This window comes from Boleophthalmus pectinirostris, unplaced genomic scaffold (assembly GCF_026225935.1).
Source record: "Boleophthalmus pectinirostris isolate CB_2022bp ecotype Guang Dong unplaced genomic scaffold, ASM2622593v1 HiC_scaffold_2, whole genome shotgun sequence".
Classification (NCBI taxonomy): domain Eukaryota; kingdom Metazoa; phylum Chordata; class Actinopteri; order Gobiiformes; family Gobiidae; genus Boleophthalmus; species Boleophthalmus pectinirostris.
The window spans coordinates 23428769-23441605 of record NW_026571152.1 but is presented as its reverse complement, the minus strand read 5'-3'; the positions used below and the strand labels follow the sequence as shown (position 1 = coordinate 23441605).

The 12837-nt window shown below is 35.9% G+C and overlaps 2 protein-coding genes and 1 long non-coding RNA gene across 3 annotated transcripts; 1 reads left to right on the top strand and 2 right to left on the bottom strand.

Moving 5' to 3' along the window:
- Positions 1-65: 65 nt before the first annotated feature.
- On the bottom strand, positions 66-2879 carry LOC129409357 (uncharacterized). Its single transcript, XR_008632366.1, has 3 exons — positions 2740-2879; positions 1876-2009; positions 66-1040 (listed from the first exon to the last, which is right to left on the bottom strand). It is a non-coding gene; the product is annotated as an uncharacterized LOC129409357 (long non-coding RNA).
- LOC110169315 (brain aromatase) lies at positions 661-2973 on the top strand. The gene is given in 6 exon segments (XM_055155090.1): positions 661-748; positions 883-1315; positions 1384-1498; positions 1892-2054; positions 2306-2547; positions 2731-2973. Coding segments are annotated over 6 exon segments (1269 nt in total). The 5' UTR covers positions 661-675.
- Positions 2974-5222: 2249 nt separating this feature from the next.
- ap4e1 (adaptor related protein complex 4 subunit epsilon 1) lies at positions 5223-12767 on the bottom strand. Its single transcript, XM_055155088.1, has 19 exons — positions 12455-12767; positions 12018-12089; positions 11819-11942; positions 11667-11740; positions 11468-11589; positions 11222-11381; positions 10887-11127; positions 10692-10814; positions 10030-10139; positions 9761-9900; positions 9533-9645; positions 9330-9448; positions 8860-9162; positions 7588-7699; positions 7359-7497; positions 6905-7151; positions 5734-6258; positions 5483-5667; positions 5223-5409 (listed from the first exon to the last, which is right to left on the bottom strand). Exons 1-19 carry the CDS (start codon positions 12593-12595, stop codon positions 5238-5240), a joined length of 3222 nt encoding a protein of 1073 aa, XP_055011063.1. The 5' UTR covers positions 12596-12767; the 3' UTR covers positions 5223-5237.
- Between the last annotated feature and the right edge of the window lie 70 nt (positions 12768-12837).

Sequence of the window (12837 nt, the reverse complement as noted above, 5' to 3'; positions counted from 1 at the left end):
CATGTAATTTAGCCTTCTAACTGCACAGAAAAAAACACAGTGAGAAAAACAGAAAACATTGCTCTGCATGTGTGATTTTTCCATCTCCATGTAGTGATAGGAAATTATTTAAAAACAGTTAAACAAATATAAAGCTGTAATTAATACTATGTTGCATCTTTACATGATAATTTAAACACAACTAGATGTAAAATTTTTCAGAAAAAAGTACTCTGATTGGACCGTGTATCAGAATACATTGCAAAATACATTTAATTTGGGTATTTAGTATTCTGTAACTAAATACATTTTTGAAGTATTCTTCCCATCTATGACTATATACTGTGTTATATGTATTATATTACTGCATCAATGCTAATCTTTATTTTTTTATATATAGGACCTCATTTCTTATTAGGACTTGGCCCAGTTCTTTCCTACAGTCGCTTTATTTGGACTGGCATTGGTACGGCATGCAACTATTATAACAAGAAATACGGCAGCATCGTGCGGGTGTGGATCAATGGCGAGGAAACTTTGATTATTAGCAAGTAAGTCAACCTTCTGTTCTTTCCGAATATTTCTGAAAATAACCATGTACATTTTTTACATAGGTCATCTGCAGTTTATCATATTTTGAGAAGTCCTCACTATGTAGCAAGATTTGGGAGCAAAAAAGGACTAGAGACTATTGGGATGGCGGGAAATGGCATAATTTTCAATAGTGATGTGGCTCTTTGGAAAAAAGCAAGAACATATTTTTCTAAAGGTAAGAAAACAATTATTTCAACACACAGTTCTAAGTAAAAAACAAAACAAAAAAACAAAACAAAGATCATAATTGTTGACTGTGTGCATATAAAAAACTATACAGCTATAATTTTTGCTGTATGTCTGTCCCAGCTCTGACAGGCCCAGGGCTCCAAAGGACAGTGTCTATCTGTGTGAGCTCTACAACCAAATTCCTGGACAACCTGCATGAGGTGACTGGTCCGTCTGGTCACGTAGACACCCTCAATCTGCTCAGGGCCATAGTGGTTGACATCTCCAACAAGCTGTTCCTTGGGGTGGATATGAATGGTCAGTGTATGCACTACATTTACACTCCCAGAACATGATAATTTCTAAATATATAAAAAAGAGCTACCAATGTGTCTTGTAGTTCAGTGACATGTATATTTTAAGTGACATGGCTTCTACAAATTTCTGTATTTTATGTAGTAAAACAGTTGCTAATGAAAATCCATCACTACTTTGAAACCTGGCAAGCGGTTTTGATTAAGCCAAATATTTTCTTCAAGATTGGATGGCTGTATAACAAGCATAAGAAGTCAGCGTAAGTGAAAGAGAAAATGTAACACAATAATTACATGTTCAACAGTTTAATAGTGTGTTTATATGTAGGCAAGAACTGCAAGATGTGATGCAGGATCTTCTTGACATTAAAAAGAAAAAAATTAATGAATCAGAGACATTGGATGATGAGGTTGACTTTGCCACAGAACTAATTTTTGCACAGGTGTGTGCCCCTTTTTTATTATTTGAAGAATATATATTATGCTTTTTTTTTTTAATATTTAATATTCAAACTATAACATAACATTTTACATTATAACACAATATTGTTCTTAAACAGCTTAATAACTGAATTCCTATTCAAAACTGCAATGGTATTTCTATGTGGATTTATGTGATTTTATTGTTAAAAAATGGCATGGTGACAGTTTCAACCTTATAACAAAGTCAGAATTTTGAATATTCACAACTAAGTACAGAGAAGTAAGCGGATATTTCTGAGCACTCAAGCTTTAAATTCAAGATTACTTAGTCAATAGAAACATGACTTTGAGTAATCTAATAAGTTTGAAACTTGTAAAAGTAAGAGTTTTACAATACCTTTTCTGTCAATTAGAACCATGGGGAACTGTCACCAGAAAACGTCCGCCAATGTGTGCTGGAGATGGTGATTGCAGCTCCAGACACTCTCTCCATCTCGCTCTTCTTCATGCTCATGCTGCTCAAGCAAAACCCTGAAGTGGAAGAAAAGATAGTGGAGGAGATGAAAGCAGTTTTAGGTATATCAGCTTTATATATATATATATATATATATATATATATATATATATATATATATATATATATATATATATATATATATATATATATATATATATATATATATATATATATATATATATATATATATATATATATATTATTATTATTATTTTTTTAGTTAAACAGAGAGAGATTTAGACACACCTAAGTCACTTGTCATCCCACATGACACATAGCTCTGGTAAAACTTTGGATTATGTGATTTTAGGCAACGACGGAGCTGAAAATCTAAAGCATCAAGACTTGAAGGTGTTGGAGAGGTTCATAAATGAGTCCCTGAGATTTCACCCAGTGGTTGACTTCACAATGAGAAAAGCTCTGGAAGATGACAATCTCGATGGAATCAAAATCAAAAAAGGAACCAACATCATTCTTAACCTTGGGTTGATGCATAAAACAGAATACTTCCCACATCCCAATGACTTTACCTTGGACAACTTTAACAAAACAGTAAGTCACAGATAAATGCAGTACATGTTTGGGTCAAAAGCTTGACTTATCAAAGGAAGCTATGATGACCTTAATCTGCTATGCTTTTATTTTGTTACTTGTGCCCCTCTGATTTTAAGCCCTCATAATGTAAATATCTACCCTAATATAGCAATGGGGTTAATGTGTAACTGTGCTTGGCAGGTGCCTAACCGTTATTTCCAGCCCTTCGGTTGCGGCCCTCGTTCATGTGTGGGCAAACACATCGCCATGGTGATGATGAAGGCCATCCTGGTCACGGTGTTGTCCCAATACACCGTGTGCCCTCATCAGGGGTGCACCATCAACAGCATCCGGCAAACCAACAACCTGTCCCAGCAGCCCGTGGAGGACAAGCAGAGTCTGGCCATGCGCTTCATCCCTCGCCACAACACTGACAATAAATGACAAAACTGCTAATGACCTGCCAACATAACACAAGATTCTCATAGTAATATCTTTTAGATTTTAAGAAACCATGTTCCAATTGGGCATCTTTCAACCAATAAAGTTAAACTGATTCATTAATTAAATAGTACAATTTTAAAATGTTGCATTTGGCTACTACAATATTTATGGCGTAACCTTAGCATGTATATAAGCCTGACCCTTGTGATAAACTCTATAGCTGTAACCCTGCTAAAGCTCATAATTTCTTGTTGTTCAACTGTGAAAACATAAAAAAAATCACTCTCACCCTGAATTATTTTGCACTATGGCAAAAGTCATAGCTTCTCATAACACATAGTCACATAAACAGTGCAATCTTATGGGCACTCACCTTGGATAATAACAGACTTGAGTGTTCAACTTTACATTGTTACTGGAACAACACTGTATTGAATAAGAACTAAGGTTTGTTTTAGAAAGAAGTTTATTCATTTAGCAGTATGCAGTGACAGGCACTGTGAGACTTGGGTTCTCTTTGTACCACAGGCACAACCTAAAGAGCTCTGCACTGGAACATAAGGCGTCAGTTTTACACATGTTGTTAGTTTAATGCTGTGCTTTTGAGGAAATAAATGTAGCATTCCCTACAATTTAATTTTAATCCAAACCAAGACACTACAGCACATGAAACAATAATATAAATGCAATAAATATTTTCCCTCAATACTGCCTTGATACAAAAATAGAGACATCAAAAGCTATTAAAACTAAGAGGAGGCCTTGAAGACCTTGGGGCACATAAATGCATAGATAACATTAACTTTGCAACAGATGTAAGAGTCTCTTGTAAATATATATTTACAAGATTAGTGTTGTGTTTGCTAAAAAGAAAACACTTAAGACTGAAGTAATAGAAACTAGATGTATGTATGTTTGTTACAAAACAAAAAATAGTTTCATAATTAGTTGTACTGTATTGCCTTGAATATGTGTGGTTTTACAATGATTAAGTGATTTAGCTGATTTAGCTGATTATATTAATTTATTAGCCCTTTTCAGGTTATGCTGTTAAAATAATAAAATAAAACAAACCAAAAATTTTATAATTCTTTTTGACATAATTGTTTGCACTGTTGTTACACATCCCATAGTTAATTTCACAAAAATAAAGATTTAAATAATTGTTAAAGATGCACTACGTAACATTTCTTGTGGAGGTTCCGCCACCTGCTTTGCCGAGAATGTTCCACAATATAGATTAAACCTATCCATCATGAGGGAGGCAAGCAAGTGACAACACTATGCTACATTACAATTCAGCTCTGTGGAGAGTCACCCTTATTCACAGAAGGAATTATTGTATTTTTGAGCAGAAACACTTGTTATGAATAAATGCTGGATGGAAATGTTTAATGCCATACCATTGCTCATTCCAGGCAAAGCCAAACCCTCCACCAAAAAAGTGCATAGTGCAATTTTAACATGTCAGATTTTCATTCAGTAATACTACGTTAAAACACAAACTGCAATGTGCTGATGTGAATACTGCTCTGTAAGCCCTGGTACCTCCCTTAGCAGCAGTGAAGGGTCTGGCAGTCCATAGAGAGTGAATTAGGGGGTCCTAGGTCTCCTCTAAAGCCTTCTGACAGTGGTACAAGAGGCAGTCAGGCAGCTCTGGGACTGGGGAGCGCAGCCAGACAGCCAGAGTCCCACCATGAACACGACAGTGCAGGAGGCAAGGCTCATCCTGGACCAGTCTGCAGGCTACTACCCTCCATACCTGCAGGGAGAAGAAACACAATTATTATGAGATAAAAAAAAGGAATGAATTAGAAGTGTTTTAAACATGTATGTGCTTTAGATGAAAAAACAAATGACTGCACATTAATAATATAGTTACAATGGGGATTTCACTAAAATATATAACATGTGACTCCCGTGATCACACTTTAAGAACTTTCAGGAGGAGGCAATGATTCCATGGAAATAGAGTTAGCAGACAGTAGTTTTAAGCCAGACTGTTGAATATTACAGCCAAACTAATAACGAAGATCTTTTCCAGATCAAATAAGAGTCAGGTTTGAGGAGATGCAAGCCTGTTCACAGGGAGGATGTTTTTCAGTGCAATACAAATACAAAAAAATTAACGAAAAATTGATATTTGTCTATTATTTAATAGTACCACAAAAATATTACACAAAATATATTATTTATAGATACCACAACCCGAAACTCATATTGATAAGTGAATTACTGCAGGAATATTGTTTTTTGGGGAAAACTTACAACTTACCAATCATTTCAACAACATGTAGACCAAGTTTCTTCTTCAGCAGATCCAGTGTGTCAGTGAGAGGGTCCTGCCCGTCAGTGACCAGAGCAAGGTTCTGCTTTGTATCATTGGAGAAAGTCAACCACATTGTCCCATACTGCTCTGTTGACACTTCCAATGGTCTAAAAACAAAAATGATCTGTCACATCATATGTATTGTAAAAAAAAATGTATTGATGTAAATCAATAAAATACCTGATAAAACTAGTTAATGGAAGCTTATATGAAAACTCCACTTCCTGGTTGTCTAATGAAGACTGGTAGGAAAGCATACCCAACACTTCAAAATGGACTACAGGGCTCCTTACAGTCAGTGAGTATTGACATACTGCTATAGCATCCTTTGCAATGTCTTGGAGTGGACTTTCAGATAATGACACCTATAAGACAAATAATTTATTACTAACCTAGAAAGATATACAAAATATACATCTATGGTTGCTTACCTCAAGTTGTTCAGAGCTAACATGGAGACGTGCATTCTCTATATCACTGTCAGATGAGTTCAAGATGAAAATGACTAGCAACACACAATCGTCTTTATGTACATGACAGGCAGACACCTCCATACTCTGGTTTGAGCACAAAGATGTAATTTCTGAATGGGCTAATCCTGAGAGCTTTGCAGGAAGACTTATACTAGAACACTCATCTTTGGATTTATCAGTAACTTCATTTTCAGTTAAATCAAGAGGAGTTTCTACACCATTACTCTGGACAAGAGAAGGAGTACTGTCTATTATGTCTACACTAAGGCTTGCATCTAATTCAGTCTTGGAGGGAGGTGAGGGTTCATGGGTAACTTCTGGGACCACACTGGCTGACTCGGGTATGTTGGTACAAAGCAGGTTATCTACAGCAGCGGAGGTGGAGATAGAGGAGACAGACCCCCTCTCAGTTACACCTGAGAAAGAGTTTGGAGTTTTGGCTTTTCTTCTAAATCGCTGTACCATGGGGTCGGACTTTTCCATCTGCAAAATACATACACTTTTAAACTGAAAGTTTTTTACTGTAACTAAACGAATGATTACGTTTTTATTCGTTAATTTATTTTCGTTCAATCCTGTAAAACAGGGTGAAATGATGGAAGTATTATAGCCACTCTGATGGCAAAACAACTTGAAGTAAGAAACTAGAGGGGAAAAAAAGTATTATTGTTAGATACACTACCAATTAGAAGTTTGGACATACCTTCTTGTTCAGTGTTTTTTCTACTTCATACATTTACATTTTTAAGATATCAAATATATGAAGTAAGATGTATGAAATTAAGTAGCAAAGAAAAGGTTGACCTCACAGGCGTGCTTTGTCAGGGTCAAGGAATGCCAATAATACAAAAAGCAGTGATCAAAACATACAGTCGCCATTTCGTAATCTATAACATGTTTTTAGTAATTCTACCCCTTTTTGTTTATTACAGTCCATTAGTGTTCATTCACAGTTTTGATGCCTTCAGGGAGAATCACCAGTGTTATAAAAACATATGTGTCCAACCTTTTAACTGGATGTGTGTAAATAGCAATTTAAATTAATACAGTATTTCAATTGCAAAACACAACATCTAGTTCCATATATGTCTACTGCATTAGACCTAAAAACAAAACTGCCCATTCTCACCAGGCACACAGAGCTTTGGGAGCCTAGGCCAATAAACAGGGAAGAGGCCAGCTGCTGTTTTTCATGGTCCGGTTCAGGGGTCGCTCTAGGGGTCAGCTTGTCATTGGGAGTCCCGCCTGCACCTGTTGGCTGACTGGGTGAACTGGGATTTTCAGCTTGGACAACTTCTTCAACAGGATCCTTCTTTGACAAATATCCTTCCTTCCCCCATACCCGCTTCACTCCTTCAAGCTTCAATGCAGTTGAACTAAAAAATAAGATAACTTTTAGTGGTCCCACAATCATCAGGAGTATAGAAATATGCAATCAAGATAAATTACTATCTAAAACAATTACTTAAAAGACAAATGCTGTATGTTAACATAGAGTTTTGTGTGCTTGAATATGGCAGTATAGCATGGTGTGGTGCTTGGAACAGAGACAAATTCAAGTATTATTGTCTTGAATAGCATACCTTCCTTTGAGGGAGAGCTCAGTGCTGTCTCCTGACAAACCAGAGCTCACAGACATGGGAGTAGGAGACTGCCTGCCTGTGAGATTGCAGGAGGACATGTTGATGGGCAGAGACAGCGCATAGGGCTCCAGGCTCAGAGCTGCAGAAAAGACCACAATCACAGCAAATCAAAACATGCCTGAATCCCGCCCTTTGAATCTGTTACAGCATGAATGAATTTGTGTAATACCCTTTTCCTGGGCGAGCTCCTCTTGCCGCTGGTGGGGAGGTTTGTATGGAGCAGCGCCAGCAGCTAATGCCTCTGACACAAACGCATCCAAAAATGACAAAGAGGAATCCACCTGGAAACCACCAAGCATACAATTACACAGTTATGATGGTTATGAAAAGGTCTAATACTAAGTAAAATGTGACCATTGATTTCCAGGAAAATAGTGAGGAAAACATCAATCATGAAACCAACATCACCAAAAATGAATAAATATAACAATTTATGCACATTTATCATTTAACACTCAACTTAGAAAAGAACCCCACCCATGTAACACCCACAGACATGTTCAAACCTCTGACAATTAGCCATAATAATTACTTCTATTAGTTAGGTAAATATTGTCATATGTCATGCTCACAAGAGACCATTTTAAGGATTACGACAGCCTCTCAGTCGTATTAAAAAATGACGCACTGTACAGGTAATGAATAAATTTGGGGTGTACTGATCTATATCGATATATCGGATCTGATATTGAAAAATTTGCTGGATTGGATATCGGCTTCCAAATATCGGTTGAAATGATATAGAGTTGGACATTTAAATTGTTGCAGTAAGAGTATTTATAGATCATAGTTGACCCAGAAAGAAATAATGTTTGACTTTTATTTAGGCAAAGTTTTCTGTAGTTACTTGAGGCATAAATAAAAGCTACATAACACATTTGGTCAGTTTTATTATTTATTTTAGTTTTTGTTTAAAGGAAATAAATGCAGTTTTAAGTCTGTGCACTGGTATTGGCAGATTACTTAAAGCCATAGTATCGGAATCAGTATCGGAACAGAAAAAGCTGGATCGGTGCATCCCTAAATTAAATGAGCTAAAATAATTTATAATCAATTAAACAGAATACACACATAGAATATATACAGTATGTGGTATGTGTTGCTAGAATTTATGCAAAGATAGTCTATTCTGGCAGAGACTCAAATAAAATTTTTCAATCCGGTAGCCCAAACCAGACTTATAAACTCAACTTCCAAGGACCATATCAGGGCATGTCCCGTGAAGTAATGGTACAATTTGTTTAAAACTATTTCCTCGTAGTCTAAAACTATGACACATGTAGTCGACTAAATTAGCATGACATTTTTGTTGACTACCAAAAAAAGGAGAAAAAAAAAGGCAAAAAATGTTTTTAACGTCTTGACTACATCAAAAAGTCAAAGGACTAAGTCAAAAATTGCTTGTCAAAAAGAACAATATCTAACTATAACATTATTTTACCTCGATGGGTTCAGATGCTCTGTGCAGGGGAAGCAGTCGGCCTCGCAAAGCTGAGTCTTGACTGAGGAGCTGCAGTTCATGAGCCTTCTGTCTCAGCACTGTGTCCATAGAGCTACTGTGGTCATCACAAACTGACTGAGCGATTGAAATACTGGCCTCTCCTGAACAAAGTTTCGTCATCGCCATAAGGACCCATGTCTTGGTTTCACTGCTTGTTTGCTTCATGTCGAGAAGCTTAGTGAGAAGAGTCATTACTCTGGCAGGGTCCAGATCTGTTCTTAACTGTGAGTATTCCCCTAGGACCTGTTCAGGGGTTAGGACAGAAAATAATACACAGGAGTTAATGTAAATATCAGGATACTTTGTGTCATGCATAAACACATCTTAAAATATCACAGTAAATAAGTTGGAAAATAGGAAAATATAATTTGATAAATGTTGTAAATACAACAGCTAAAAATAATGGCTACCCAGCTTATAACTTGCAAGAAGCGCTGAGGTAGTTTTCTTGTTTCTCCTTCAAGCAATGAAATATAGGAATCAACAGCAAAAAGTCTCAGCTTCCTGTTTTCTTCTTCACTGTCAAACCCTGTGACAATCAAATCAATCAAATAAAGCAATACAAAACTAGATGAAAAGTCCATGTAAAGAATACCATTGTAGTTTTTCTTACCTTCAGAAAGCAGTTTGAGAAAGCTGTTGGGGATATCAGGCTGTATCATGTCTCCACCCAAAGAAAACACTGTGTTCATGGTCTCAATGAACCATTTATTCTCTGGCGCATATGTAGATATTTTAAATAGGAAAAAGGACTGAATTCAGGGAAATTTTAAATGTTAATATAAAAATGTTACTTAAGTATTGAATTTCATTGTGTATATCATATTGTTTTAGAGGATATTTTTCTGCTATTTCTGCAACTTTTCCCACCAGGTCAATAGTAGTATGGTCATCTTTGCTCTGGTTCAAAAACTCCAACATCTTCTCAACAATTACAGTGACATTCTGAGCATTGGTGATCCGAAAGAGCAATTCCAGGGTCTAAAAATAAGCAACATGAAGGCTATATTGATAAATCATTTGACACTAACAATCTCTGTATAATCTCAATACACCTTTATTTATGCCCGAGGAGAAACTGAAACACATTGAGTAGTTATTTAGTCTTACCTCACGCTTTATAATAATGTCAGGGTGATCTAGACACTCTATGATGGTCATTTGATGTTGCAGAGCCAGTTTAGGATCTTGCTGGATGACAAAAGTGAGAGCCTTCAATCCTGCAAGAATAAAAATGTGTAAACAACATTAGACTAAATATAGCATCTCCAATTGTTTTTAAATAAAGACAAGAAAATCCAAATGTACTATTGACATGAAATTGGGAAGAATCAAATTAATGCAAAGAAAATGAACCTATAGATGTCTAAGTTGATAAACAACATTTTGATAAGACTGAAATACTGGGAGTATATAGAACGGTAAAATTACACAAAAACATGTTTGTAAAGAAGTTTGGCAGTGGGGATGTTCACAAATACAAAAACTGGTATCACAAAAGAAAAACAAAGCTGTTACAGTGGACCAAACAATCCCTTTATCTGTCATAATTAGAAACAAACTCTTTTTCTACAATATTATATGGTTTCCTGTAAACGTGTCCAATACCTTTGCCATGGACTGCTTAACATTATTATACATAACATAATACATGGAAATCTATAGGTTATAGATTTTTGTGCCTGTATGGATAACAATATTAGGTGAAGATTTCATATTAATATCAGACAATGTATCTTCTCTAAATTAAGACATTTTAAGATTAAACTTACCAAGATATTTTAGGTTAATCTTTGAAGAAATCACAAAGTTTCCAATGCATTTGGCAGCTTTTTCAAGAAGGTCAGAGTTGGGATAAACTGTATAAATACATTTCACACATTCATATAATATAGCTGCAAGAAAAGGAGACAATGTTATGTAAAAGGGTGTATAATCCAAACAGCAAATGCTTATCTTGAACTCACCATAGGTTATATTATGGTTGATCTCTGCTCTTTTCAAAGACTCATCCAGTACATCATACATGATTTCACTGGCATTTTGATCATTCTTTCCGAGAATGGACAGAATTCTTAGAAGCTGGATCTGTAGCCATGGAGCAGGCACACTGTGGTAATTAAAATCCATGGGTAATTTCCCACTCACCACCTGCTTCAAGATGGTGACAAAACTGGCAGTCAGGTCCTTATAACCTTCGGGATTATCCTGTAAGAGACAAAAAAGTAAATATGTTTAAGAAACAAAGTTAACACAATATAAAAAAAATAATAATGAGAAACCAAAGACATTCAAAGGTAACCTTGATCATCTGTAAGTAAATGTGAAGGGAGGCAAACATTACTCCCGGGTCTTTGTCACATAATGCTTTACGAAACTTGTTGTGGATGTGCTGCACTTGATTTGGAGCTATTAAATAAAACTTGTACAAAGCCAGAACAGCTTTTCGCCTTATGATTTCTCTGAAAAATAAAAAATAATAATATAATGATAATTTTTAGAAAGTTACATACACTAAATACTAAATAAATGCCTAAATGACACATACTTTGAATGATTAAGTTTCTCTTCCACCAGAGGGAGTATTGCAGGGATCATGTCTTTGGGAAACATTTGGCTGACTACTGTTAGAGCCATGCACACTTCAATCAGGTTAGTGCTCTGAAGATCCTGTAAATACAGAATGTATTTTAAATTATGTTAGTGATAACTACTGATAATATGTTGGAATATAAGACCAAACTCACTTTAAGTACAGTGTTCACGAGGAGAAGAAGAAGCTCATGATTCTCATTTAGAAATAAGCACACAGCCAAATAACCTACAGGTTTAACCAGATATTGATAAGGAAACACTTCAGTGTTTCAATGAGATAATTAGTTTAAACATTTTAACATACCAACTCTTTTATCCAAGATACTGCCTTGCTGAGCTAGTTTTATTGCATGAATGTAAGTGAATGAGGCCTCATAGCCCAGCATTTCACAGTAGATTGCTCTGACCATAGCCTCCTTCATTTGTCTCTGAAACAGAACAATTTGGGAAAATACACAGTTTCATAATGAACATAAATATTCTCATGTGCTGTAGTACCATACCATAGATGTGTTGGGGGAAGACACTTGATCTTTGAGAGATGCAAGTTCACGTTGGATAAGTTTTTCTTCTTCCTGATCATAGACACAGCACTATGTTAAAGCCATAATATAAAACACTGACAATGCCTAATTTATAAAGTACAGAATCACTGGATCAGTGCAGAAAATACTGAATAAACCTAAATTGCTGCACATCAAGAAGGGGTGTTGTATCTACTGTAAAAGTGAATGATATAAACACAATCAACAGCTGGCCCAGATTTTAGAAAACAATAGCACTGTCTATCCCTAACGCCATTAAGTGAAATCTTGGCAAAACAAAACCATGCTAAACATTTGTCAACAAACATGTGAGTTACAAAGTGAGTTACAATTAGCAGCAAAGCTAAGATAAACCTAAGCATTTATTCCACATGATGTCGTTATTTCCCACTCACATGCTTGGAGGTGAGCTCAGTGATTCCTCTGATGAGGGCTCCGAGTTTGGAGGTGGATGAGAGTTTAGCAGATCCAGGCTGTGAGTCCAGAGACAGGAGGCTCGGAAGAGCTGTCAGGGTTTTCTCAACAACATCACTCATTTTGTGAGCTAACTGGGCTTGGTAGACGGGTTTTACATCTAATATGTCAATATTTAATTATCTATCCATTTCTTGCAATCCTACATTCACTGATATACAGTAAGAGGTACAAATTATGAAAAAATTCTACTGTAATACCAAAGCCGCCTTTCGCTCATTGTTTTGATTCAGCAACTTCCTACTTTCGTATGATGTCACTTCCGGTTTTTGAAAACTTTATTAGCAATAGGAAACAGGACATG